We start from the raw sequence: 23,401 nt of genomic DNA on the forward strand, positions 1-23,401 counted from the left end.
TTGTCTAATGAGTTAATTTGCATGGATCAAAGAATGTGATAAATTTCGCCCTTCTTTTAATTTTTTGCTGCTAAATCTAAACTTACCTCTTCACTCTGTGTTACTCTCCACTTCATCGCATCTCCTAAAATAGCCGAGAAAGGTAAGAGTAAGTAATTACTAATTCTCGTTTGCTAGACAATAGTTTGCTACTAAAAGTGGATAGTTGATTATTTGCTGATGTAAATTTTAACAAAGTACAGAGTAGAAATTTCGCAGAGAGATTTCCATCGTATGCATGCTTCGTAGAATTTGATGCAGTTTTAGAAGGAGTCAATTTGTGATTGTGGCAATATTGTGATTACATGATTACAATTATGCCTCAAAATACCTCAAATGATGATCAAGCATATGTATGCCTGTTTCGCAAATTACAAATTTCCTCACACCTGTTAAATAACGTTTTATTTGTATACTCGTATGACATAGGGTACAAATATTTGCATAAATATTTTAGACTGTACCAATGTATTGTTATAAATATACGCCACATTAAATTTTTGGCAATTTTTATATTGTTCAAACGGTATACAAAGACTGTTTTAAAACGTTGCAGTTAAAAACCTTACACTAACAGGTTATGCATTTACAACACAAATATTTTGATTAATGATGTGAAATCAAGGTTTTGCTGACGTGTTGGAACCATTAATCATCCATATATATAAAACGACACAGGTCCAGTATCGAGTATTTATTCACCCCCGAGTCGTAATCGTTCAGAATGATAAGATAACATTAACTTTTGATGAATTTCGCTCACCTGTTTCGAGAGAATTATCTTGTGTATGATGCAGTCAGTCCACAAAATTTTCTGGTAATGATACATATTACAATGTAAGTGAAAGCTGTATTGATGTTAGTGGTACTCATGGAGTAATTACCATACAATATTCGGGTGCAATGGAGATGTCATTATGTGCTTCTGCTTCCACTGAAGCATTGAAAAATATCGTCCTGCTGTTGAACGTACAATGAAGGCCGCATAATCGCCATGTTGTTGATACCACTACCCGTTCTGTTAATGAGTTTGGTTTGTAAAGTTACTAAATAGCACCAATTTTGTATAGTGTGACTTTTTAAATGCCTTTTTGTCAATATGGCACGAAACCTTTGGAATCTCTACGCTCTTTTTCTTCGAGGAAGAAACACAACAAACTCGCCTATTCATAGTTTTCCACGTTCTGTCGTTTCTCCACAGCGAGAAAGCCCAGTTGGTGTCAGTGACCATTCTACAAAAAGGGCTGAAATTAGGACATTAAAAAATTCAAGTTGTTATCTATCTGAACGCAGTAGTTCAAATTTTACTGTTTCCTACAATAGTCAACAATTATTAAAATCTAAATCCAGTGACAGTTATTTTGCCAGTAGTAAAAGAGGTTTAGGACACCGTGATATCCGTCACTCACTGACAAGTAGTTGGGATGGTAGGACGACACAGCAAAACTCTGGAAATAGTAATGACCAGGGTGGGCACAAAAATAATAGAAACAAAAGGACTGAGTCGGTATCGGACAAGGTCCTGCCAATCGGTATGTTACTCTTTGCTGGAGGTGCAGCACTTCATAATTTGAAAAATCAGCAAAATGAATTGGACGAGGTTGAAGCCAAACTGTGGAACCAACCGTCTCGCTCAGCAGTATGTCTTTAAATTATCTCGACTCTATTTGCCTGGTTTGTATTGTTTGCATTACACATTTTGCACTGCTTTATTTACCACATGTGTAATATGTAAGTCCGAACCACATGTGATAAAGATCTCGAGAAGCTGTCGTGATCCGTATGGATATCTAAATATATGTTGGTAGGTATGTATTATTATGCTGAGAATATCAATGTGTGATAGTACACGTTGATCACTTGGTTTAGAATTATGTACCATGTTAAAGGTTCTGGAATGTGGAAATCATATTTATCTGAACAATATGAAAAGCTGAATGAATGCTGTTGAAAAATAATTCGTGGTCTTATCACACATTCACATGTCAGGCAAGGCTACAAGCATATAACACTCACATGTTACATTGTTTGACAGCAAACCCATGTCGCAAATTATTAGTTATCAACCAAAGATAGCCAGCCCGAACATTTAAACTTCTATGTGGATAATAATATTGGGTTGTTTAGGCTTGTCGTGTAAAAATAGGTTGTTATTTATTCGTGTGAAAATACTTAATGTTAAAAGAAGGGACTAGAGCAAGGAGATGCATCAGTTTGTAGGTTAATTTAAGCTATAACTTTTGTGCAAAGTGTAATACAGTGCATATGTAAATATTGTGAATACTAATTAGCATTTAAGTAGTGTCCACAAACTGTATACACAAATATAAAGCCATCCCGTGTTATGGTCTGGAAGATGATTTTAAAGATTCGTAGCCGAGTGTCTTTAACATAATTCTTCTTCATTGAAACTCTGCAAAGTGAAAGCCATATATTGTGAAGCCCAGGATACAACTTTCTTGTTGCTTACAAACCTCAGCATTCAGTGTTCTGATTTTAAATTATGAATAGGAGCATAGAATACAATAGAATCAGGTGTTGCATGCATTTATTAACCCTAAACTAAACACACATAAGTTGACTATGCCATATCTGCTATCCATAGTCGGTCATAATACTACTATGACATGGGATGAGTTAAGTTAAGGGAATCCAAACAATAATCGTCAGATTCTCATTTAAATTCAGGAGTAATTTCTTCGCATCGACAATGATTACACTGATTTGTGTTAGCTTCATAAGAAATTGATATTCTGCATGACTTGGAATTTGTGTTCATATAATCATTCTTGTAGCCTTGCGTACGTGTATTACTATGTACCAGGGTGCGTATGTCACAAGCTATGAAATCGGCTTCTCAGTGTTTATATCAATCTCTTGTTAAAATATAATAAATAACCTGGAAATTTCTACTTTATCAGTTGGTCGTAGTGGACATGGAACAGTCAGCAAAGTTTTGTACATCTACATAGATCTTTATTTGAAGCCAGTATTTTTTACTAGTGGCGTGTGTGTTTCTCAAATTTCATGAGACGAAGAAGGTTTGAGAGCTCGAGGCTTCCGGTACAAGACCATCTTTACTGTTGTATGACATCACAAGCTGTATTGACATGTCTTACCGCAGCCAGTTTGTGCTTTCATATGTCAAGACGAAGGTGCATGCATAACTTTTCGCCTTGTGCAATAATGCTGCCAACCCCCAGGTGCAAAGAAACCTCGAATTACATCCATGTACGGGAGTTATATGTACGTTGTACAGAGAAGACGATGATGTGGTGGTGGAATGTTTAGTTGTTGAAAATGCATTGCACACTTAGTGAACGAAGAGGTATTAGATCATGAGAGATGATGAGAAGGGATGTACGAACTGTTGTTTAGTTTCTTTACATTCATAGCCATCCAGTCAGGTTGTTATATAGCCAACTTTTGTAACCTACCTGTTGTGCCGTTGGTAAAAAAATGTGTATCTCCACTCCAACACTACTACCTGCTCTCATACATACCATTGCTTTCATGTATTGTTGGACAGGTAGTATATAGAAGGAGGATACGTAATACTGTTAGCTGATGGAATCAGACGAGGTTCCGCCGGTATGAACAGCATTGGGTTTTCTACATGAATCCCAGTTTGCTACAGGCACACCACACTGCATTTCTACTATTTCAAAGGATTAAGAATCATAATAACAATCCAAGCAGATAGATTTGTGCTCACACAGTTGGTTTTGCTGTGACTGAACTTTGCTAAATTATTGCCATACGCTGGTCAAAGTGGTAACAGTTGGACGACAGATTTCTAAATTTTCGAAAAGTATCGAGCACCAAAACAACGCAGGTTTTGGTCGTGATAAGTGTTGGAGCATGAGTTTTGAAGTGGCAAAATTAAAATTTGCAATTCTATAATTAGCAAGTCGGTTTCAATGTTTGAAAGGGATTTCCTTTTAAGGAATTCGCATTTAAGTTGGTGAATGCAGGTTTTTGGCTTGGCCTAGTCAACATCATACAGAAATAAAAAGGTTGTGCAGTGTTTCTTGTGCTAAAAGTAACCATCAACTAATTAAATTGAAAAGTGGAATATGAATTAAGTTTCGAAGGTTCCGTTTTGCATTTGTACATATTCTACCATCAGCTACAAATATGTAAATACACAATCAGCCTACAGCAATATGATATGTACTTGTAGCATGGTTGATCATTGGACACTCCTTGCAATGCAATGCAGTATCAAAACTTGAGAAATATGAGGGTTTAGCATTGAGATTGTGGTTGTAGATTTATTTGTGTACTTTTACACCGAAGAAGAACCATTATAACTTGGTTGTGAACTACCATTAAATAAAACTGTTTGGAATGAAGGCGAAGTCAATAGTTGGACGATTAATTATCGCACATCACGTATCTGCATGAAATTGGAATAGAGATGAGCTTTCGCATGCATAGATTTTGGTATGTGTGGAATCACTCTCAGTCTTCACTTGGAGATGAATTGGTGAAGTGAAGCTTGTCTGTCTTGTGCCGGAACTCTCATTATTATTGCAAGATTTCAACGTGTGATAACGAACGTTCCATGCAAACTTTTCCATGCAATATCCAGCAAGCACAAGTACCTGGCACAGCATGCATTCTCGCTCGTATTGAAGCATCCGGACCGAATATCGGATTTTATCGGATTAATCGCATATTTGTGTACAAATTCCGAGTGCACAGCAGTGAATAGCGGTTAACTTGTTTCAAGTGTGGTAATTTTATTCAGTGTTTGTTTAATATCACGGGCATGTCATCCATTTGAGCGTTTAAAATGTCTATCTACCATTTTGTGCGCGGCCCTCGGCTGTTTATTCAAGCTGCCAGGGAAGATGCAGATCCTGATGCCGTCAATCAGAATCCGGATGACGAAATGCTGGAATACGGTCGGGATATTGGTGGCGAAGGTTCTGATGTACAACGAGTGCAAACACAACGAATATTTAACACCGAATCTCACTCATCTGCCTCGGCCACAAACCGTGTTGCTCGAAAAGGTGGTTTAAAGTCGGTGACACGAAAAATCATACGGAAAACAACAACTCTAACTCGAGGCGAGCAGAGGACGGTGACAGAAAGCTTGGTCACCCTTACAGGAAAAGACGGGAAAGAAGTACTCGTTTCAGAGCAAGTGGTCAGAACCCCATGGACGGACGAAGACGACGTAGATGATAATGGTATCAGGGGGACGCATAACAGTGGTGGTAGTGGAAGTAGCACCCGGGGTGGTGGTGGTAACACCAGGCTTCGGTCTACCAAAACTGAGGTGTTTACCTCCACCAACAATGCTTCTTATTCGAACGGTCACAAAAGTAGGAAACATGGCATAGATGAGGCTTCTTCGAAGAAGGTAAATGACTTCTGTATTAGGCAGGCTGCACACAATGTGCAACAACTTCAAAAAATATTCAATCTCTTCAAACTCCTGAGATAATCCCCATTATGAAAATCACTCTTTGTTTGTAATCCTACCCTGTCCACCTTGCAGTGACAAAAAACCACACAGATTTTACTCTGCATTGCACTTTGCGTCTGAATTGGTTATCATACACACGGGTTTGTTTCATATGTCCACATGTATAATAATATCACTAACTAAGAAAAGTTCTCCTGCGGTTTTACTATCCTATAAGAGAAATGATTTGTTTGTGAAGATTTGCATACATACATGAAATTGGTCATATCATATTCAGTATGTCATGCAATATGCACATACGCAATAACGGTCTCATCCCCTTCAATAATTGTTACTGTTACTTATTTTTATAAAGAGTGTCGCTTCATTCAGTGACATGCAAAACGGTATCTCCATTTAAAAATCGGCTCAGTTTGATTTTTTTATACGGGTCCCATTCTTTCTAATCTTCAAAATGTGTTTTTGAGTGTGCAATCACTTATTTTGTTTGACTTTGACAACGATGATGATGAGAATTTCCAAGCAATTTGTTCACACACAATTTTGTATTTTCTTGTTTGCATATTTGAGTTTGTTTTAATTACTGAGGATTACATTTACGGATGTTTGAAGTGGATAACAAGGCTATAACTACATTGACGACTGTATGATTTCATTTCCACCGACCTCATCCCAGAAATCCTTGTACCAAAATTTAAAGTGTTTGTTTGTGATGATGTCAGCGAGTGAGTTATAAAATCAAGTTTGCATTTCACCTAGGGTTGTTTTTCACTTACTCAAAATAAACGTTACTACAATTGCATAAATAATTATGAATAGTAATGATGACTTCACTCTTGATGGCACACTCCATGCCAGCAGAAGTCAGCATAACCTTGAATGCAATACAGACCAGTAAGAGAACAATCTTGATGCAGAAGTATAATTGGTTTAATCATATTTTGTTTACATGCTTCGCTGAAAGCAAAATGTTGGTTTGGAGGTTAGCATGCATGCAGTAATTAGGACGTGCCAGTAAATGCTGGAAGTTTACTTTTGTGTACTTTCTGGATTGGTTTCAACAACATTGACGATGATGATGATGAATGAGAATGAATGCAGTCATAAAAGATGATGCAGTTTTTATACATTTAATTTTTTATGATGTTTTAGATCTCCGAAATTGTCGTTGGGATGGAAGAAAATGTGTCGGCCAAAGAAGCACTACTGGTAAGTTACTTATCCTTAGTTTTTGCACGTATTCCGGATCTTACATATAGTCAATCAATAATCGCCGATACAGAACAACAATATGACGACATTACTGTGTTATGTAATTATATAAAATACTACGTTGAGCAAGTTTTACATTTCATGAATTCCACCAGGCATGGGCTAAAAAATCAACTGCCAAATACCCAGGAGTGCGAGTTGGCGATTTCACAAAATCATGGAAGGATGGTCTTGCCTTTTGCGCATTATTGAACAGGAACAGGTACGTAATTGATGATAATAAGTAAGGTGCTAAAACCTGTTCGAAATTGTTATCGCATTTTGATGGTAATTATAGACCCGACCTCATTGATTGGAGAAGTGTCACCCGTCGAAGTGCTCGCGAAAGACTCGAAACTGCCTTCAATGTTGCCGAACGAGATTGTGGAGTTGTCAAACTATTAGATCCTGAAGGTATGTAGATCATCCGCATAATATGGAATGCTACATGTAATCCTCATCCTATGTGTTACTTCATATCGATAAATTTTAATACAATTTGTATTATTAGACGTTGATACCAATGAGCCTGATGAAAAATCCATCATCACATACATCTCGTCACTTTACGACGCTTTTCCTGAACCGCCCAGACTCCATCCACTTTACGACACTGTAAATGAATTTTGTATTTTTTCGAGTGTTAATTATCATTATTTCGCATCTCATATGCCACTATTAATACCTTTGCCATTTTAGGAGTCTCAAAAGAAATGGGAAGAATACAGAGAAATTGCAACCTCTCTGTACACGTGGATCCGACAAAATGTGAACAACATGCAAGACCGTCATTTTTCTACCTCTCTCATTGAAATGAGAAAAATGGCTGCTGAAATGAACCGTTTTCGAGTTGAAGAAGTTCCATCGCGCGGTCACGATAAACAACGATTAGCTCACCTTTTCCGGGATGCTGAAGTATGTTAGCTTATCCTTAGTTTAACTCGGCAATAATAATATATCTCATTGTGTGATGATGCGTATAAAAATTACAGAAACATTTCCGGGATGGAGAACTGGATCGTGAGCTACACATGGAAAACATCGAACGACAATGGCAGTTGCTCATGCTGGCCCATCAAGAAAAAGATCAAGCGGTAAGATTGGCTGACATATACTTATTCAAGTCACACCCCACCTTTTCTTTTCAATTTTCAATGTCCTTAGATCCACGAAGAGATTAAGAAGCTGGAAAAATTGCAACGTCTGGCTGAAAAAATTCACCGGGAAGGGAAACAAGTCGAGATTCGACTTGATGAAATTGAGCAACGAATTGATGAGGAAGCCAGACGGATTGATCGGCTGCACCCCTTGGACGCCAAGCATAATTGTGTATGCATTTTTAAACCATCTATATGCTTCTTGTGAGGTGAAATTGAATGGTAAAATCCGACTAATGCGAGCAAAATGACAGGTTATTGTGTCAAGTTATAAGCAACTAAAGTTCAAGTTTGTATGACATCAAAAACACAATTAGTAGACAAATTGAATTTTCTCTAGGGCATCATGTTTTTGTTAAAGTCTTCCTCGTACAGGGACGTTATTAGTGCTGCAAGTTTGAGCCTTTGTAGTCGTCCTTGAACAATACGAATTGCAAACTTTGAGATTGCGTCCAAATGCTCGGATAATTTCACCGCACAACCAAATTATTGTGTTTACGTTGTCAAATGAGTAATGGTTATGAATTTAGGATCAACTTGAGCGAGACATGCAAATGACAGAGGACACCATCAAGTCAATGTTCACGGACACTCAAACATTAAAAGACGCCAGATTTCATCAAGCATCTGAAGTTCAAAAGATGTAAGATCATTGTAATAATTATACATGTGCATGCCTAAATAGTGTGGAATGTTTTCAAATCTCACAAACGGCTTACTTTTTGCAGGGTGCAACATCTTCACCAGAGGTGAGTAAACTGTAAAATCTACGTGACTTAAAATTTGAATTCGGTTTACAGTTTACTTATATTTCATGTAGGTGGATAAGCATTCGATCCCTGCTTCACAATCGCCTACTTTCTGTTTTGGCATCAATTTCGTTTCCAATTGAAGAGAAATCAGTAACTCGCACATCAAAGACGGTTAGTGTTTTATTGTTAAATTTTACTTTGATATACGAAAATTAAATGTTTCGTCGTAATAACATTTTTGTTGTTACTTCCAGGTGATGGAAACCAGATTAGTGGAGACTAACCAACATTTCCGCGTAAGGGAAATTTATTGTGTTTCATAAGTGTTCAATGGAAAATGTTTTCCTGTCAATTGTAACATTATGATTTTTAATTTTTCAAGACCTTGCAAGAAGTTGGTGATTGGATTAAACAAAAGCAAAAATCATTACATGACAGCGATTTCGGAAGTGATTTACCATCCGTGCAAGCAGAGCTTGAAAAACAACTACGAGAACATAGGTTTGTAAAGGAAATATGCATATTTTGATACTAATTTGAGTCAAAAAGTTTATAAATAATTGTACATGTTTAATGCTCGACACAGAACAATCGAAAAGTTTCAATCCAGCGTGGATAAATGTTCAACTTCCAAGGTATTTCTACATTTATTGGAATCTTGACATGCGTCACGCTTTCAGTCAAAATCATTACACAAATAGATTTTGTTAAGTCAACCCATAATCTTCGGCTTAACAAATTAAATTTATTTTGCTAATTTGATAGAGCTCATTTCATGGCGAGGAACTTCAGTTGTACATCAACTACCTGAATACGATACAAAAGTCGTACTCGGAATTGTTAATGTCTTCTAGAAAACGTCAATCTGATCTGGAAACTTTGAGGTTTGTTTGATTATATGCCATTTCGTTGACATCATAATATTAATTTTTTGCGTCAACATTTGAAATTAACTTCTTTATGAACTTTGCAGCGATTTTGTTCAAAGCGCAACTAATGAGCTTATGTGGTATGTAGTTTTATAAAAGAAACTAGTGGTTCCTTATTTGTATTATTTGTACATACATAAGTCTTAAATGCACCATTATTACGTTTTAGGTTAAGTGAAAAAGAAGAACGCGAAATAACAAGAGATTGGAGTTCCAAGAACATCAACCTTGTCGAAGTGGAGCAGTATTATGAGGTAATTTTATTGTAGCTTGTTATATGAACTTGATCTGACACACTAGATGTCAGAATTAATCCTAAAACGTATAAACTGTGTATACCGTAACTTTATGCTGCCATCAGCATGCATTCGGATCTGGTGGTCAGGCAAGTACATTTGAAGATGAGACACATTATTTTTGAATTGTTAATACAGTTTGATAAATAATAAATATCGTATGTGGATTATAATTTTATATTTTTGTATTTTTATTTTCAGTCACTAATGTGTGAACTTGAGAAGCGTGAAATCCAATTCAACGCTGTTCAGGATAGAGGGGAATCTCTAGTGCTGCAACACCACCCCGCTTCCAAATGCATCGAAACTTACATGTCTGCTATGCAAACCCAATGGGCATGGCTGTTGCAATTAACCATTTGTTTGGAAACTCATTTGAAACATGTCGCAACTTACCAACAATATTTCTCTGACATCCGCGAATGCGAACAGACCGTCGCGAGGTATGAAAACCACTATATGTGACCATTATACACCCTTGATTTGTGTGTCAAGAAGGCTAAAGCATATTCTAAAAATATATATGCAGGAAAGAGGAAATGTTGAACACCGTTTATAGTAAATCCGAGTTTAGTCTCGATGAAGGTGAAATGCTGTTGAAAGAAATGCAAGGTAATGCAATATTATATTACTTTGTTCGAACTTCCACGCTTCGAATTACCATCCGAGTTGACCTTTTTCTCCTTTTTAGACATGAGAGAAGATTTGACCAAGTATGGCGATATTATTACTTCTGTGTCAAATCAGAGTCGAGATATAATTCCATTGAAGCAACGAAAAACAAATGTGTCGAGACCAATAATTGTGACTGCAATTTGCAATTATAAACAAAATAACGTAAGAGTAAAACACGACCTGAGCGAATGTGCAAAAAGGTTACCTTTAAAATTTACTTATTTTATAAATTGTTTTTAGCAACAAATGGTGATCAATAAGGATGAGCGATGCACATTGACCGACAACAGCCAGAGAGTCCGTTGGAGAATAACCAACTCTTCTGGTAACAACTTTCACAATTTTAAACTAAATAGCAATATTTATAGAGAGCATAGAAAATCAATACTTCATCTTTTAATATGGTAACATTTTTGAGTCATATCTTTAAATTTCTTCTGGATTTTACTTTCAGGATTGGAGGGCATGGTTCCCGGTAAGCTTTATGGCTATATTAACTAAGTCACATGACAATATTCATTTATCTGATTAGAGAAAGGTCTGACTATAAATTTATTTGTTTTCTTCCCAGGCGTTTGTTTTGTAATTCCACCTCCAGATAACGAGGCTTTAGACGCTGCCGACAGACTTCGACGGCAATATGATAGAACGGTCACAATGTGGCAAAAGAAGCAACTGAAGATGCGCCAAAACATGATATTTGCAACGATTAAAGTTGTCAAAAGGTAATGACAAATAAGATACTCATAAGCCTCAAAACGTGCGTATTTGTTTATCAATTTACACTTCAACTTAAAAACATTTAACATTTGAACAGCTGGGACCTGTCGCAGTTTTTGGCAATGGGGGCGGAACAAAGAAATGCAATTAGGAAAGCTTTAAATGAGGATGCAGAGAAGTTGATCCAAGAAGGTGACCCTAGTGATCCAGCTTTACGAAGATTGCGTAGGGAGATTGACGAGGTCAATCGACTCTTTGATGAATTCGAAAGGAAAGCAATGGAATCAGAGAGTAAGCACACATGTCACTAGCCTTAATTTCTACATATAAAGATATGATATGAAAATTGGAATATCTTATTTCTTTATAGAAACCAAAACTGCTAGCAAAAATTTTACTGAACAAGTTACAATATTGCATCAAGATTTAGAAGATCTGGAACGAAATATCGTATCTCGTGCTAATGCACCAGTAAGCCAATCATTTAGCAATAACAATTAATGTAACCACACTACTACAGCAGTGCTAAATTTGTTTAATTTGGTTGTAGATACCGAAAGATGTGGACAGTCTTTCAAGATTGGTGGTTGAGCACAGAGAGTTCGAAATGAAAATCCACACTTTTGAGTCCAGAGTTCAAACTATGCAACGAAATTATGCCACAATGCCTCAGAAAACTGCTTCAGTTCAAGCCAAGGTGGAGAAAGTTGTGGAGAAATGGGAAAGAGTGTGGAGTTTGTCAAATCTTTATGTAGAACGATTAAAGTCTGTCGAAATTGTCTTGAATTCGATGGAAGAAACAAAGACGCACGTATCACAGTTCGAAATGAAGCTCGCGTCCTATGAAAACTTACCTACAGATGATGATGGAATTAAGAGAGTTAGTAGTTTCACTTTACTTATGTAAATTTTCTCTTGCTAAAATGGTTATACGTGTCTTCGTAGGTCTCCAACGATCTGTACAATCTTCAAAATACTGCTCAAGCTCACCAACACACTGTCGACAGAATGGTTGACAATACGAAAATCGTTCGTCAAAAAGTTGAAAAGTCGAGGCCTTCACAAAAAAGACATACTGATATTGAGAAACTCGAAGACGAGGTAAGTATTTGCTGGATGATAAGAGAATTATTACATAAATTATAAATTGTACACAACTAATTCATAATTAATCCGTAAGGTTCATCGTGTTTCATCTCGCTGGACGAGCACTTGTTCAGAAATTGTTGAGCGGTACAATAATATTTTGCATTTCAAATTTACAAAGCTTTGGGTTTATTAATTTGAGTTAAATTACGGAAACTTATAAAAATCTATATTATTTGTGTAGAATCAATACCGTTCAAATTACCAGCGAACATGCTTCAAGGTACAACACCTCGTACAGCAAGGAAATGAATTGGCTCGACAGTGTCGATTCGAAAACTAAAAGTCTTCCCTTGGTGGAAGGTAGTGGGGCAAAAAGGAAAATTAATCCTCACATGGTAATCATTTGATCATAGTTATGACGTAAAAATATTATACGAACTTATACTAATTAGTTATTTTTTGTTGTTCAGACGTTATATAACAGTGTCATTGAAGAAAAAATTACTATCGAACAAGTAAATACAATGGGTAAGTAATCCACAAATCTGTTTATATTTATATGTTGTAAATATCATTAGCATCATGTAAAACGATTCCTTTATTTTCTCTTTTAGGTGCTCGCCTCGCTAAAGAAGCCAAGGTAATGAAAAGCAGTTTGTTCTTGGTTTCGCAGTTTGTTTATCTCAATTTTGTATTCGCAATGTCGTTTCAAGCGTTTGTTTGCATGTGAGAGCGTTTGCTGTGTTGTGGGAGGTAACGTTTAGGCTGTCAATGGATAATGCTCAGTCCAAGAATGATGTGTATGTAGGGTTGTTTATGATAATTTTTACTTCGTGTTGATTTGGTTGCAGCATACCTTCGTATTCCTTTGTTCGCATTGTTGAATGTTCATTTGTAAACTCGTGTACTTGCAAATACGGTAACAACTATCGGTTTAACCAAACAACAACATAGTTAACCCTTTTACACTTGATTTTTTAATTTATACTTAATTTTTAACAAATAGTTAATAACTTTTGTTACTCAACTCACATTTAAATAAGGCTTTTCTAATAGTTGATTTAAACACATTTACCAACCAATCACTGACAAGAATAATTTTTGAGTCGTTTAATTTTGAATATATATTTTTTGTTTATCAATTAATAATGGATTACCAATAATAATTACTCGGTGACGTAATGTGGTTTATTAAGGGGAGAGGAAAATATGGCATGTATTATTATCTTCTTGAGCTTGCTTTGCTTTTGTTCTATGTATAAATACATAAACGTTATGCTTGATAATACGATTACATAATGCAACGACTAATAGATTAACTGGGTAACTCGTAATACAGAGATATGATTCCATTGTGGACACCTATCGTGAAACTATGGAAGAAACACACCCTAGTTTAAACGCCAATCTAGTCAAAAAAGCCAAAGTCCAGTCAGCGGAGGAAGTTATTTTCCGAGAACTCGATCTATTGAATCTCAAGTACCAACTCACAGTAGACAACCTTTATCACCGTCTTCAACAACTTGCAATAATATACAGGTAAGCTGTTTGAAAAAAATTTTAGTGAAAGTAAAAATTGTATAGTTAAATAATGAATTGATAAGCACGACATGGTAAAATTTCAACAAAGGCTCCAAATTCTTTAAGAACAAATCTCTGAATCAACTCCCTTGAATTTCCATCAAAATGACAAGAAGTTGTCTCCTTGTTTAAAGAATATGGATGAGTAAGATTGAGCTCTTGGTCCAGGTGATTTCGAAGTCGGAACAGATAAGCCATGTACAAGCCGACATGGAGGTGTGATTCCATTTTCTTCAAATTAGCAGATCTGACACCTTTTGGGACTGAAGCGATTGGAATTATTTTCACGTTATGGTTGAACTCTGCTTTGTACTTGGATATGGTGTCAACTCCATTCATCTCCGGATGTAAATAAGAACCTCTGACAGTCTGACCTCCATAAATGAATTGTGGGTCAGCAGCAACATAAAGCGCACCATCATTCGCAGTGATCAAATCTGAGAATTTATCTTGTGGCTTTGCTCTTCGGCCAAATGGAAACTCAATCTTCTTACTTTCACTTTTGCTGGTGAGCAACATAGTGAGACGTAACTCAAGTCCGACTCGTCTCAATTCTTCTTTCACTTCTCGTTCCAGTCCAATAGCTAATGAGATTGTGGTGTAGTGATACTGCAGAAGAGGGTTTCGAAGCTTTTGAAACAAGAACGCTGTTTGCCAAACGGAGAATGTTTGTTCAGCTTCCTCTCGATCCTCAAAAACTAGTCTTCGTTGTTCTTGTCCAGTTGGTTTTCTGATTTTCTGAATAGCTAAGGTCAGATGTTCATCTTTTTGTCCATCCGTATATGTGAATGAGAGAATACGATGATCCATTGAAGAAACTACTCCATTTCTGTCGAACGTGCCATACTCAAGGACACAAAATCCAGTGTTGGGACCCTTATGCTTTAAGCATGTGGGGTTTTGCTCATCAACTCTTGCACCTTCACTTGAACGGCAACCTTAAATTAAAAAATATTATACTTATTAATGTCCAGCAATATATGCTAACGCTACATATTTACATTCCGTTTTGTAATGATTTATTAATACCTGGATAAGTACAAATTGGAGGATAGGTCCAGCCTATCTCCCCAGAACCCGCAGTATTTGGTTTTTTTAAACTTAATTGTCCAGACACACGAGCCACAGTTTGTCCAAAACCTCTTGGAGCTGCATGTCTCCACACCAAAAAACGTCCAGAATCTCCCACGTCGATTCCTGTTTCACCAGCTTCTTTGACTATTTCTACAACAATTTCTTCTTCTGCCGGGGAGAGTGCAGAATCAAGTGCAGAGGCAATTGGCTCTGGTGAGACACGTCCTAGGTCATGGACAAAAGGCTCTTCATCATCATCTGGAATTTCTGGGCGTGCAATTTTATAAAATGCTACAGCCACTTCCGAATCTGTTCATTCACATTTATTTTTTATATTTTTGAAATCACAATTTAAGTAACCTGTATAATTGTATATCATTTTTTACATGCTTACCAGTAACATGACTTGCCTCACACCTACTTCCGTCATTGTCCATTTTAACTTTTTTCGTAACTCGACAAAAGGCAGGAATTGGACCACGACTCACAATCTCTTGTCGATGACAAGGAATGTCAATAATGACGTCCAACGGGCTGTCCATCGCGTTGGTTTTATTTATTAATCAAATTCCAATCAAGACTACTTTAGTAATAAATTAATGAGAGAGTGAAACTGTTTTGTGGAAAGTGTTGTTTATTGTGTGAGACGGGCTGCGAGCATACAAGTGGAGTCGACTAGGGCAGTTAACTCGTGTGATCTGGGTTGTTAAACAAACGTTCCAAGTACGACCCAGCACACAATTAGTCAAGCAGGGAGAACGAAACTACTAATTTCGATTAAATATTAACTATTATATTATATTTGATTAAATATTAACAGGCAAGTAGTCGCAACGCAAGAAGATACATCCTTCGAGGTAAGCTTTATTTATTTAACTTTTGGTTGCAGGTGATACTACAGTGTTCTGGAATCCATTGCAATAATTTGCTTATTTTTTTTACAGATGCCAATTGTACCTGCTCCTAGTCCAATAAAAACTTATCGTATTCATGCTCAACGTGAAGCTACCAGTCCACTCAAGTAATAATAATTGGATTTACAAAAATTGTTACTTAATCTGTTGACCTGCTTCATAGACTTAAGTAGTTTGAAATAAGTGTTTTGTAACAGTGTATATTTTGTATGAATTATAGCGACCTTCTTCAATCTGAGGACACTGTTGACTTTGTTCAGCAAAAGTCCTCTGCAAACATTACCCTAACTCCTGCAAAGGGTCCTACCACTAAAAAGTTGTCCGTCATGGGAGTTAAGAATGGGAATGGCCACACGAACGGGGAGAAGGAAGGGTCTGGCGATGGGATGTTGGGTGGTGCTAGTCTCAGATTTACAGAAATCCGGTCTGCAAAGATCATAGAAAAAGTGGAAGAAGGAATCTCAACCGAAACTACCACCGTTTATGGGATAATTGACCCATCAACGGGAGATTCACTAACCTTATCTCAAGCGATTGGTTGCGGGCTTGTTGACATTAAAACTGGTGAATTTGTTGACCCCAGAACTAACAAACGAATCACTTTGCAAGAAGCCACAGAGCTGGGTTACATAGAGTCGGGAATTTTACACAAACTCATGGGATTGTGTGGCCTCGTCGATCCTCAAACTGGAGAAGAACTAACATTTTTAGAAGCAATTAGGAAAGGGTACTATGATCTCAGTAAAGGTGTATTTATTCACCCACAAACTGGGGAACCAATTACCACAGAACAAGCCATTCGATTAGGATTAAGCACAAAACACAAGGTAAGAAATTATTATAACTCCTCCATGTTAAATACAAGCCGGCATGTTGGCCACGATGATGATGATAATAATGATTTGTTGGTGGTAACTAAATACAAGTTGTTACAATCTTGTCAACTGTCCCAGGAATCTATGCCTGGTGGTAGTATTTCTGCGACGTGTGATAGGCCTTTCCTTCCTTCTGACTATTTTCCTGTTTCTACTACACTTGTTGGTGAGCAACATACTTCAGATATAAGCACCGATGCACATGTGATCGCGCCATCGTCAATCAGGTCATCTGACATGATTGGGAATCCAATCAGCTTGGATCTTTCGTTGTCAAGTGATGTATTAATTAGTGTCCCTCCTCCCACAACCCACCAAAACCCTACATTAACACAATTAGTGCAAGCAGGTGGGGTAATAGACCCCAAAACTGGAGTAATTAATGTTGGAAAACTAAAAGAAATGTCTGAAAACGTCACCACCGAAGAGAAAACGGTGCATTTGACTGAAGCTGTTGAACAAGGACTGATATCTGTGCAGACAGCAGAACACTCGTCACCCGCAGGACACGGGCTCTCTGAACTATTTGAACAAGATCTTGTATCCCTCATCTCAACAAATCCAAATGACGGTGATGACAATGTACCTCAAGTCAAAATTCTGGACAGATTTTCTGGGAAACAACTTTCCCTTGAGGAATCTATCCATGCAGGGATTTTAAACCCATTCGTCACAGAAGTTTATCACCCGGAAGAAAAGAAACGAATAACAGTTGTGGAAGCTATTAACGATGAAATTATAGATCCGGAAACGGGAGTTTGGAATAAAAGTGAACCCCTCTCCTCAGCTTATTCAAGTCAGCTCATCAGAAAACCAATTAGTTTAAAGGATGCTTGCGATAGCGATTTAGTCAAGGAATATTATCTTGGAGAGAGCACGACTGAGGTGGCTTTCAGCTCAATCATAGACCCAATAACAAGAGTAGATCAAACAATCCTGGAATCAATGGCTGCAGGAAATCTCGATGTTACTAGCAAAACAGTTACAGATTCAAGTACAGAAAAGTTGGTCAGCTTGGAAGAAGCTTTGGCAAAAGGAATTATTACCCCGAGTGGCAGTGTGGTTGTGGATGCCAAATTGGGTACACTTGTACCCTTGAAAGCAGCATCAAAACAAGGCCTTTTGTCCACTGTCGTTAGAACCTCAATTTTTGACATTCCATGTGTTACGGATCCAACCGAAGCAAGTGTTCCAATTTCCTTGACAGAGGCATTAGAAAAACAATTAATTGATCCGCACACCACGCCTCAATCTAATTCGCTTAATATCAGTTCCCAAATTCTACCAATCCTGAATTCTCCATCTGGTATTTGGGAGAAGGAGGACCCTACTTCCCAGGTCCGATCAGAAATGTCCGTTTTAGAAGCGATTACAAAACAAAAATTACTGCCGAGTGGAAAAATATCAACTGGTGAATCCGTCTCGCCCCCGATTCCGATCAACATGGCTGTTGAGGAAGGATTATTGGATCCGGAGAAAGCTGAATTTTTGAAGGGGCTCTATAGCATTAATTTAACCACTGCCAATGTCACCACCACCGAAAAACACTTGGTTACAGTCCATTCACAAGAAATCAAATCCACTTTTCAATACATGGATGTGCCTGCGGTACCTGAACTTGTTTCCTCTTCTGATGAATACTCATCAGTTGTATCATTGCAAACGCAACAACCTATTACCGACGAGATGACTAAAGTCAGGTCAAGCCCATCGTCTCAGGATCAATTTCAGAGTGAATTGCAAACTCAGAAACCCTCATCCGAAGAAAATGTGATTGACAGGCGGCTTTTGAAAATTCCAGCGGATGGATGGAGCTTGGAGGATGCATTGGGCAACCCTCTTTTTGACTCGAATGCGGGTTTATTCACCATTCCAGGAACTGATCGACAGATGACATTTGAAGAGTGCATTCATTTGAAAATAATTGACCCTACATCGGCAGAAATTGTAGACCAGAAAAGGAAAAGAAGAACCTCAATTATTCGAGGAATTGAGAAACAAGTAATAAATTCGACAGGACACTATCAAGGTCACACCCCTGACACCAAGAACCTTTCACTAGCCGACTCCATCAGTCGGGGGTTGATTCTGCTAAAGGTGGACCCCAAAATCAGTACCACTACTACGGGGCCTGACCTTGCCAGTTCTGATAAAACGGAACTTGTTGAATCCACCTTGGAGAATTTTCCGACAACAACTGGCACCCTACTCCCCAGTGAAATATCTCAATCTCTAAGTCAGCAACACCCTGATGAGCTTGTTATTAATGCCGTGCTGCAAGGTGAAGTGGATCCCACGCTGGTGATAATTAAAGACAAGGATGGAAATAATTTAACTGCGCAGGAAGCAATTGATCGAGGCCACTTGGACAAAAATACTGGATCGGTGAAAGTGGATGGTCAGACAATAAGTGTAAAAGATGCATTAAAACTTGGTGCTTTAGCCATCGCAGCAGCTCCTGCTCTCGGAGTCAAGGCAGTTTATGACTCGCTGGCATCCAAAATTGCTAATGAAAAGGCTTGCCAAAAACAAGTTGAGCTTGGATTAGTACATGATGATGATGATCCTCGTGAATCAGAGACGTCAGGAATAGAAACGGCCTTGCAGCCAGAAATTCTGACAAGCGCACACTCATTATTATTAACGCAGTCCGACCCTATGCAAATCCATAAAATAATCAAATCTACAGATAAGATTGGTGTGGAAAAAATTGGTGAGGATCAGTTTGCTAAATCAGAACAACAACCTGAAACAGTTGAACGCGTTTTATCATCAGGAACTGCTACTCCTGCTGCTGGTGAACTGCTTCACCAAGAACCAGCTCCAACCGACATCAGTGCTCCAGCGAGCAGCGAAGGTTCTTCCCAACCGTCCTCGTGCCCCCTTCCTCCTCCCACCTTCGTGGATTCAGTTCCTATTGAAAAGTCCGAACCATCAACTACCAGCATGCCTTTGAATAATAGAAGCAGTAGTGATGCGACTCAAGTTGGTGTTGTCATATCGGAGCAAGTTATCCCACTCGAGTCCGTGTACACCACAACTACAACCACAACAACTACGACTGTCATTATTACAAAAATATCTCGTCACAAGGTTCCAATTACAGAATTGATATCCAGTGGAATGGTTGATTCTAAAACTGCAGCTATTTTGTCGGCTCCTGAAAATTTCATCGGTCCGGACGGAAAGAAGATTGATCTCAAGGAAGCCATCCAGTTGGGGAAAATTGACGGGAACAGTGGAGCCATACTGGACCCTGACTCTCAACAGTTGTTGACTATTAACGAGGCTGTGATAAAAAATCTGCTTGATGATGAGGCCAATGTGTTGCTTCCCGTGGGAAGAAGCGTCACGGTTCCAGAGCTCAAAAGTCAGGGCTTATTCGACCCAAAAGAACAGAAAATAATTCACCCAGAAACAGGGGACAATCTAACCATGTCTGAAGCCATTTCTTCTCAAGTGCTTTTCGGCCAATCTGCCGTGACGGACCCAGTTTCTAAAAAGCGAATGTCGCTCACGGACGCCCTCACGAAAAACATTGTATCGAACGAAACGGGAGGAGTCACTGGGAAAGATGGCAAAGAGATCCCCTTAATTCAAGCCCTCGAAAGTGGCACATATGAAGATATGCCTCACCCAATGGAAAACTACATGAATCCGGTGGCAATGACAATGCCCACAGCAGTAATGTTGGGTCTGGTCGACCCTGAAAAGGGAACAATGACAAACATCAGCACGGGGGAGAAAACTTTGATTTCACAAGCTGTTCAACAAGGGAAGATTATGATGACCAGTCCTGAGGACAGTGATCTTACTAATTATACAATTCCACACCTCGCAGATTCAAACCTCACCACTGACGAGAAAATGCAAAGAGAAATTCTTCTCGCGACAAAGGAGAAAGTTGTACTTTCTCCAGTGATAGAGTCGTCAATTCCGTCTCATACCTCCACTCTGCCTGGCACAACGAACTTGTCTGTCAAGTTGAAAGAATCACCCCCTAAATCACCTCAGAAAAAGGTGGTATCTCCCCCACCATCACCACCGATTGAAACGTTGTCCGCTACAGCAGTGGCTCAGTCTCTTGACCCTTCACTGCTCGTAATTGATCCACGAACCGGAAAAGAAGCGCCCCTTGGCAATGTTCTGCAAGAAGGAGTGAATCCTGATGCAATTCAAATAACAAACCCTGCATCCAGCGAAAGTATATCACTGAAGGAAGCAGTCGGATTGGGAGTGCTTGCCGTTCTCGGAGCACCATTGGCTGCTGGTGCTCTCATTGCAGATGCGATTCAAGGCAAAAATAAGGGGTCTAAGCAAGGCGGGGAACAAATCCAGACCATCCAAATCAAAACGACAGCCACTAAACCTGCAATAGAAACCGTAAAACAACAAGACGATGAAGACTTGGGTGACGACGACGACGATGATGACTTTGGTCACATGTCAAAACCATTCCCACTTAACATTGCTGTTGCGAAAGGAAAGTACAACCCAGAGACTGGACTTGTTCATCTGGAGGACACTAACGAGTTTGTAGCATTAGACGAAGCGATCAAAAGGAATGAGATTGATGCTCATGCTCTAACTTGCAAAGACCCAAGAAACGAACAGTTGATCACCCTGGAGAAAGCAATAGAAACCGGGATTATGAACCCTAAAACTGGTCATGTCGTGGATCCTGTTACAGGAGCCAATATATCGCTGGACGTGGCTCTCGAATCTGGTCTACTCATCAAACCAACAAAGAAAATCTCGCTACCTGACGCCCTTTATGGTGACAGATATGATCCCGCCACCAACACGTTTGTCAACTCGAGTGGTGAAAGCGTCCCCTTAAAATCTGCAATCGACAATAAAGAAATAAATTTGAACACAACATTGGTGAAGAACTTTGCGACGGAATCAGTTATTCCGTTCAGAACGGCAATGGCTGAAGATATTGTAGACGTCAACAGCGGATTAGTGAAAATCTCTCCTTCCGAAATGGTCAATATTCGTGATGCTATTGAGACTGGGGTTATTATTGAAGTGCGGCAGCCACTTTCACTCTCAGAAATGTTTATGAAAGGGCTTCACACGGATGGCAAATCCCGTCCATTTATGCACCCAGTTACTGGAAAATACATTACTTTGGCTGAAGCATTATCGGAGAAAGTGATCGACTCAGACTCTGTAAGTTCTTGTATTTAAATTCATTCCTACAAATATGCGTAGTTTGTTTCTTCAACTTTTTTGTCTGTTTTCAGATGCACGTTAAGGATACAAGAGAAGGCTTTGCCAAGAAAATGCCTCTGCAAGTTGCAATTCAAGAAGGGTTTATGTCTGGGGACGATGGCAGTGTCCAAGATTTTGGGAAAAATGTCAAACTAAGCCTGACAGAAGCTGTTGATAGCGGTTTAGTGATTGATAGCCGCCGCCCAATCTCCCTTCAAAAATGTTTACATTTGGGTCTGTACTCTGAAGACAGCGGACGAATGACGGATCCAAACTCTGGAAAATCTATCACCTTACATGAAGGGATTCGACGACTTGTAGTCAACCCTAATCTACCATGTGTCTGGAATGAAGAAGAGGCAAAAATTCTCAGTTTGGTAGAAACCTGTCGCGTTGGAATAATTGATCGACAAGGTATTATTAATCAAAACATTATAAACAAATTTATGGCGTCACTTTCTCCATTTATGTCCTATATCTAACAACCTCTTTCTCGATAGTAACAACCTTTCAATGACTTAATTATGTAAATTTGTTTGCCACAGAGGGTCTCTTCAACCTTTCCCTACCACAAACAACAACACAAGCAACAGAAGTGCCATCATTGGCAGCTGACGAAACGGGAGCCACAGTTCCCTTTCCTGAGAAGATCAGCTTAGCACAGGCCTTGGAGGAGAAACATATTCTGGACATTGAAAAACCTTTTGGGCTCTACCAAGCATTAAAAATTGGTTTGTACGATAAAAAGACTGGAAAATTTGTTCACCCGTCCACTGGAAAATATCTCACATTAGAAGACTCGTGCAAAGAGGACCTCATTGACCCCAACACATCCGTCGTGAAAAGTTCCATGGATAGTAAATTACTTCGATTACCGGTTGCCGTGAATTTGGGGGTTGTGGACCCCGTTGGTGGTCTTTTCAGACTTGGCGACTCTTCCCTTTCTTCGAAATCCAAGGGCATTCCACTCGACCAGGCAAGAATAGATGGTTATGTGCTTACTACTGATCGACCATTGTCAATTGTGGATGCAGTTCAAGAGCATCTGTATAATTCGAAGACGGGGAAGATTGCGGACACTCTGCTTGGGGAATGGTTGACTCCGAAAAATGCTGTACAGCAGGGTTTAATTGATCCAATGACATCAGCGGTGCAAAACCTTCGTAATCAGAACATCAAATCTCTTAATGCTGCCATAGATGACGGAGACATTGAAAACGATCGTGGGTTAGTTACGGATGCACGCAATGGAAAACCCACAACTTTCAATCGTGCAGTGGAACAAGGAATCTTAGTGAAAGTTCCGAAGCCAATATCTTTCTCAAAAGCTATTCATTCCGACTTTATTGATCTCAAAAGGGGTAAGTGTATACAAAATGACTACTTGTATAT

The 23,401-nt window shown here is 38.7% G+C and overlaps 2 protein-coding genes and 1 long non-coding RNA gene across 18 annotated transcripts in view; 1 reads left to right on the plus strand and 2 right to left on the minus strand.

Moving 5' to 3' along the window:
• Positions 1-23,401, plus strand: part of LOC110844801 (microtubule-actin cross-linking factor 1) — a 70,293-nt gene that overhangs the window by 16,296 nt on the left and 30,596 nt on the right. For 4 of the 15 annotated variants that reach the window (XM_035856229.1, XM_035856251.1, XM_035856204.1 and 1 more), the window contains 37 exons: positions 6,632-6,688; positions 6,847-6,953; positions 7,029-7,144; positions 7,242-7,345; positions 7,430-7,645; positions 7,723-7,824; positions 7,895-8,059; positions 8,418-8,530; positions 8,616-8,636; positions 8,708-8,810; positions 8,894-8,935; positions 9,022-9,140; positions 9,226-9,274; positions 9,405-9,523; positions 9,613-9,648; positions 9,738-9,822; positions 10,066-10,307; positions 10,394-10,476; positions 10,556-10,701; positions 10,780-10,864; positions 10,994-11,014; positions 11,111-11,264; positions 11,357-11,550; positions 11,630-11,730; positions 11,810-12,139; positions 12,205-12,360; positions 12,440-12,492; positions 12,590-12,743; positions 12,819-12,876; positions 12,963-12,988; positions 13,688-13,887; positions 15,824-15,860; positions 15,948-16,024; positions 16,138-16,744; positions 16,871-21,967; positions 22,042-22,423; positions 22,555-23,370. In XM_035856229.1, coding sequence (XP_035712122.1) covers positions 6,632-6,688; positions 6,847-6,953; positions 7,029-7,144; positions 7,242-7,345; positions 7,430-7,645; positions 7,723-7,824; positions 7,895-8,059; positions 8,418-8,530; positions 8,616-8,636; positions 8,708-8,810; positions 8,894-8,935; positions 9,022-9,140; positions 9,226-9,274; positions 9,405-9,523; positions 9,613-9,648; positions 9,738-9,822; positions 10,066-10,307; positions 10,394-10,476; positions 10,556-10,701; positions 10,780-10,864; positions 10,994-11,014; positions 11,111-11,264; positions 11,357-11,550; positions 11,630-11,730; positions 11,810-12,139; positions 12,205-12,360; positions 12,440-12,492; positions 12,590-12,743; positions 12,819-12,876; positions 12,963-12,988; positions 13,688-13,887; positions 15,824-15,860; positions 15,948-16,024; positions 16,138-16,744; positions 16,871-21,967; positions 22,042-22,423; positions 22,555-23,370 — 10,573 coding nt within the window. Of the gene's footprint in view, positions 1-3,721; positions 5,414-6,631; positions 6,689-6,846; positions 6,954-7,028; positions 7,145-7,241; positions 7,346-7,429; positions 7,646-7,722; positions 7,825-7,894; positions 8,060-8,417; positions 8,531-8,615; positions 8,637-8,707; positions 8,811-8,893; positions 8,936-9,021; positions 9,141-9,225; positions 9,275-9,404; positions 9,524-9,612; positions 9,649-9,737; positions 9,823-10,065; positions 10,308-10,393; positions 10,477-10,555; positions 10,702-10,779; positions 10,865-10,993; positions 11,015-11,110; positions 11,265-11,356; positions 11,551-11,629; positions 11,731-11,809; positions 12,140-12,204; positions 12,361-12,439; positions 12,493-12,589; positions 12,744-12,818; positions 12,877-12,962; positions 12,989-13,687; positions 13,888-15,823; positions 15,861-15,947; positions 16,025-16,137; positions 16,745-16,870; positions 21,968-22,041; positions 22,424-22,554; positions 23,371-23,401 lie in introns of those variants that run through there. The other 11 variants (XM_035856213.1, XM_035856209.1, XM_035856253.1 and 8 more) reach the window with 7 other exon arrangements.
• Positions 427-1,689, minus strand: LOC118437326. 2 transcript variants are annotated; one of them, XR_004836023.1, is made up of 4 exons: positions 1,449-1,689; positions 1,151-1,271; positions 924-1,057; positions 427-853 (listed from the first exon to the last, which is right to left on the minus strand). It is a non-coding gene; the product is annotated as an uncharacterized LOC118437326 (long non-coding RNA). The 2 variants fall into 2 exon arrangements; XR_004836021.1 differs by having other exon boundaries at positions 924-1,271.
• On the minus strand, positions 13,912-15,812 carry LOC118437321. Its single transcript, XM_035856270.1, has 3 exons — positions 15,398-15,812; positions 14,959-15,312; positions 13,912-14,867 (listed from the first exon to the last, which is right to left on the minus strand). Exons 1-3 carry the CDS (start codon positions 15,543-15,545, stop codon positions 13,933-13,935), a joined length of 1,437 nt encoding a protein of 478 aa, XP_035712163.1. The 5' UTR covers positions 15,546-15,812; the 3' UTR covers positions 13,912-13,932.

The sequence above is a fragment of the Folsomia candida genome, unplaced genomic scaffold (genome assembly GCF_002217175.1).
Source record: "Folsomia candida strain VU population unplaced genomic scaffold, ASM221717v1 Fcan01_Sc001, whole genome shotgun sequence".
Classification (NCBI taxonomy): Eukaryota; Metazoa; Arthropoda; class Collembola; order Entomobryomorpha; family Isotomidae; genus Folsomia; species Folsomia candida.

Coding starts and splice junctions, on each gene's coding strand:
- LOC118437321 (XM_035856270.1), bottom strand. CDS start 15,545: ATGGACAGCCCGTTGGACGTCATTATTGACATTCCTTGTCATCGACAA. Junction 15,313..15,397: donor TGAGGCAAGTCATGTTACTG/GTAAGCATGTAA, acceptor GTGAATGAACAG/ATTCGGAAGTGGCTGTAGCA. Junction 14,868..14,958: donor TCCAATTTGTACTTATCCAG/GTATTAATAAAT, acceptor TTTTAATTTAAG/GTTGCCGTTCAAGTGAAGGT.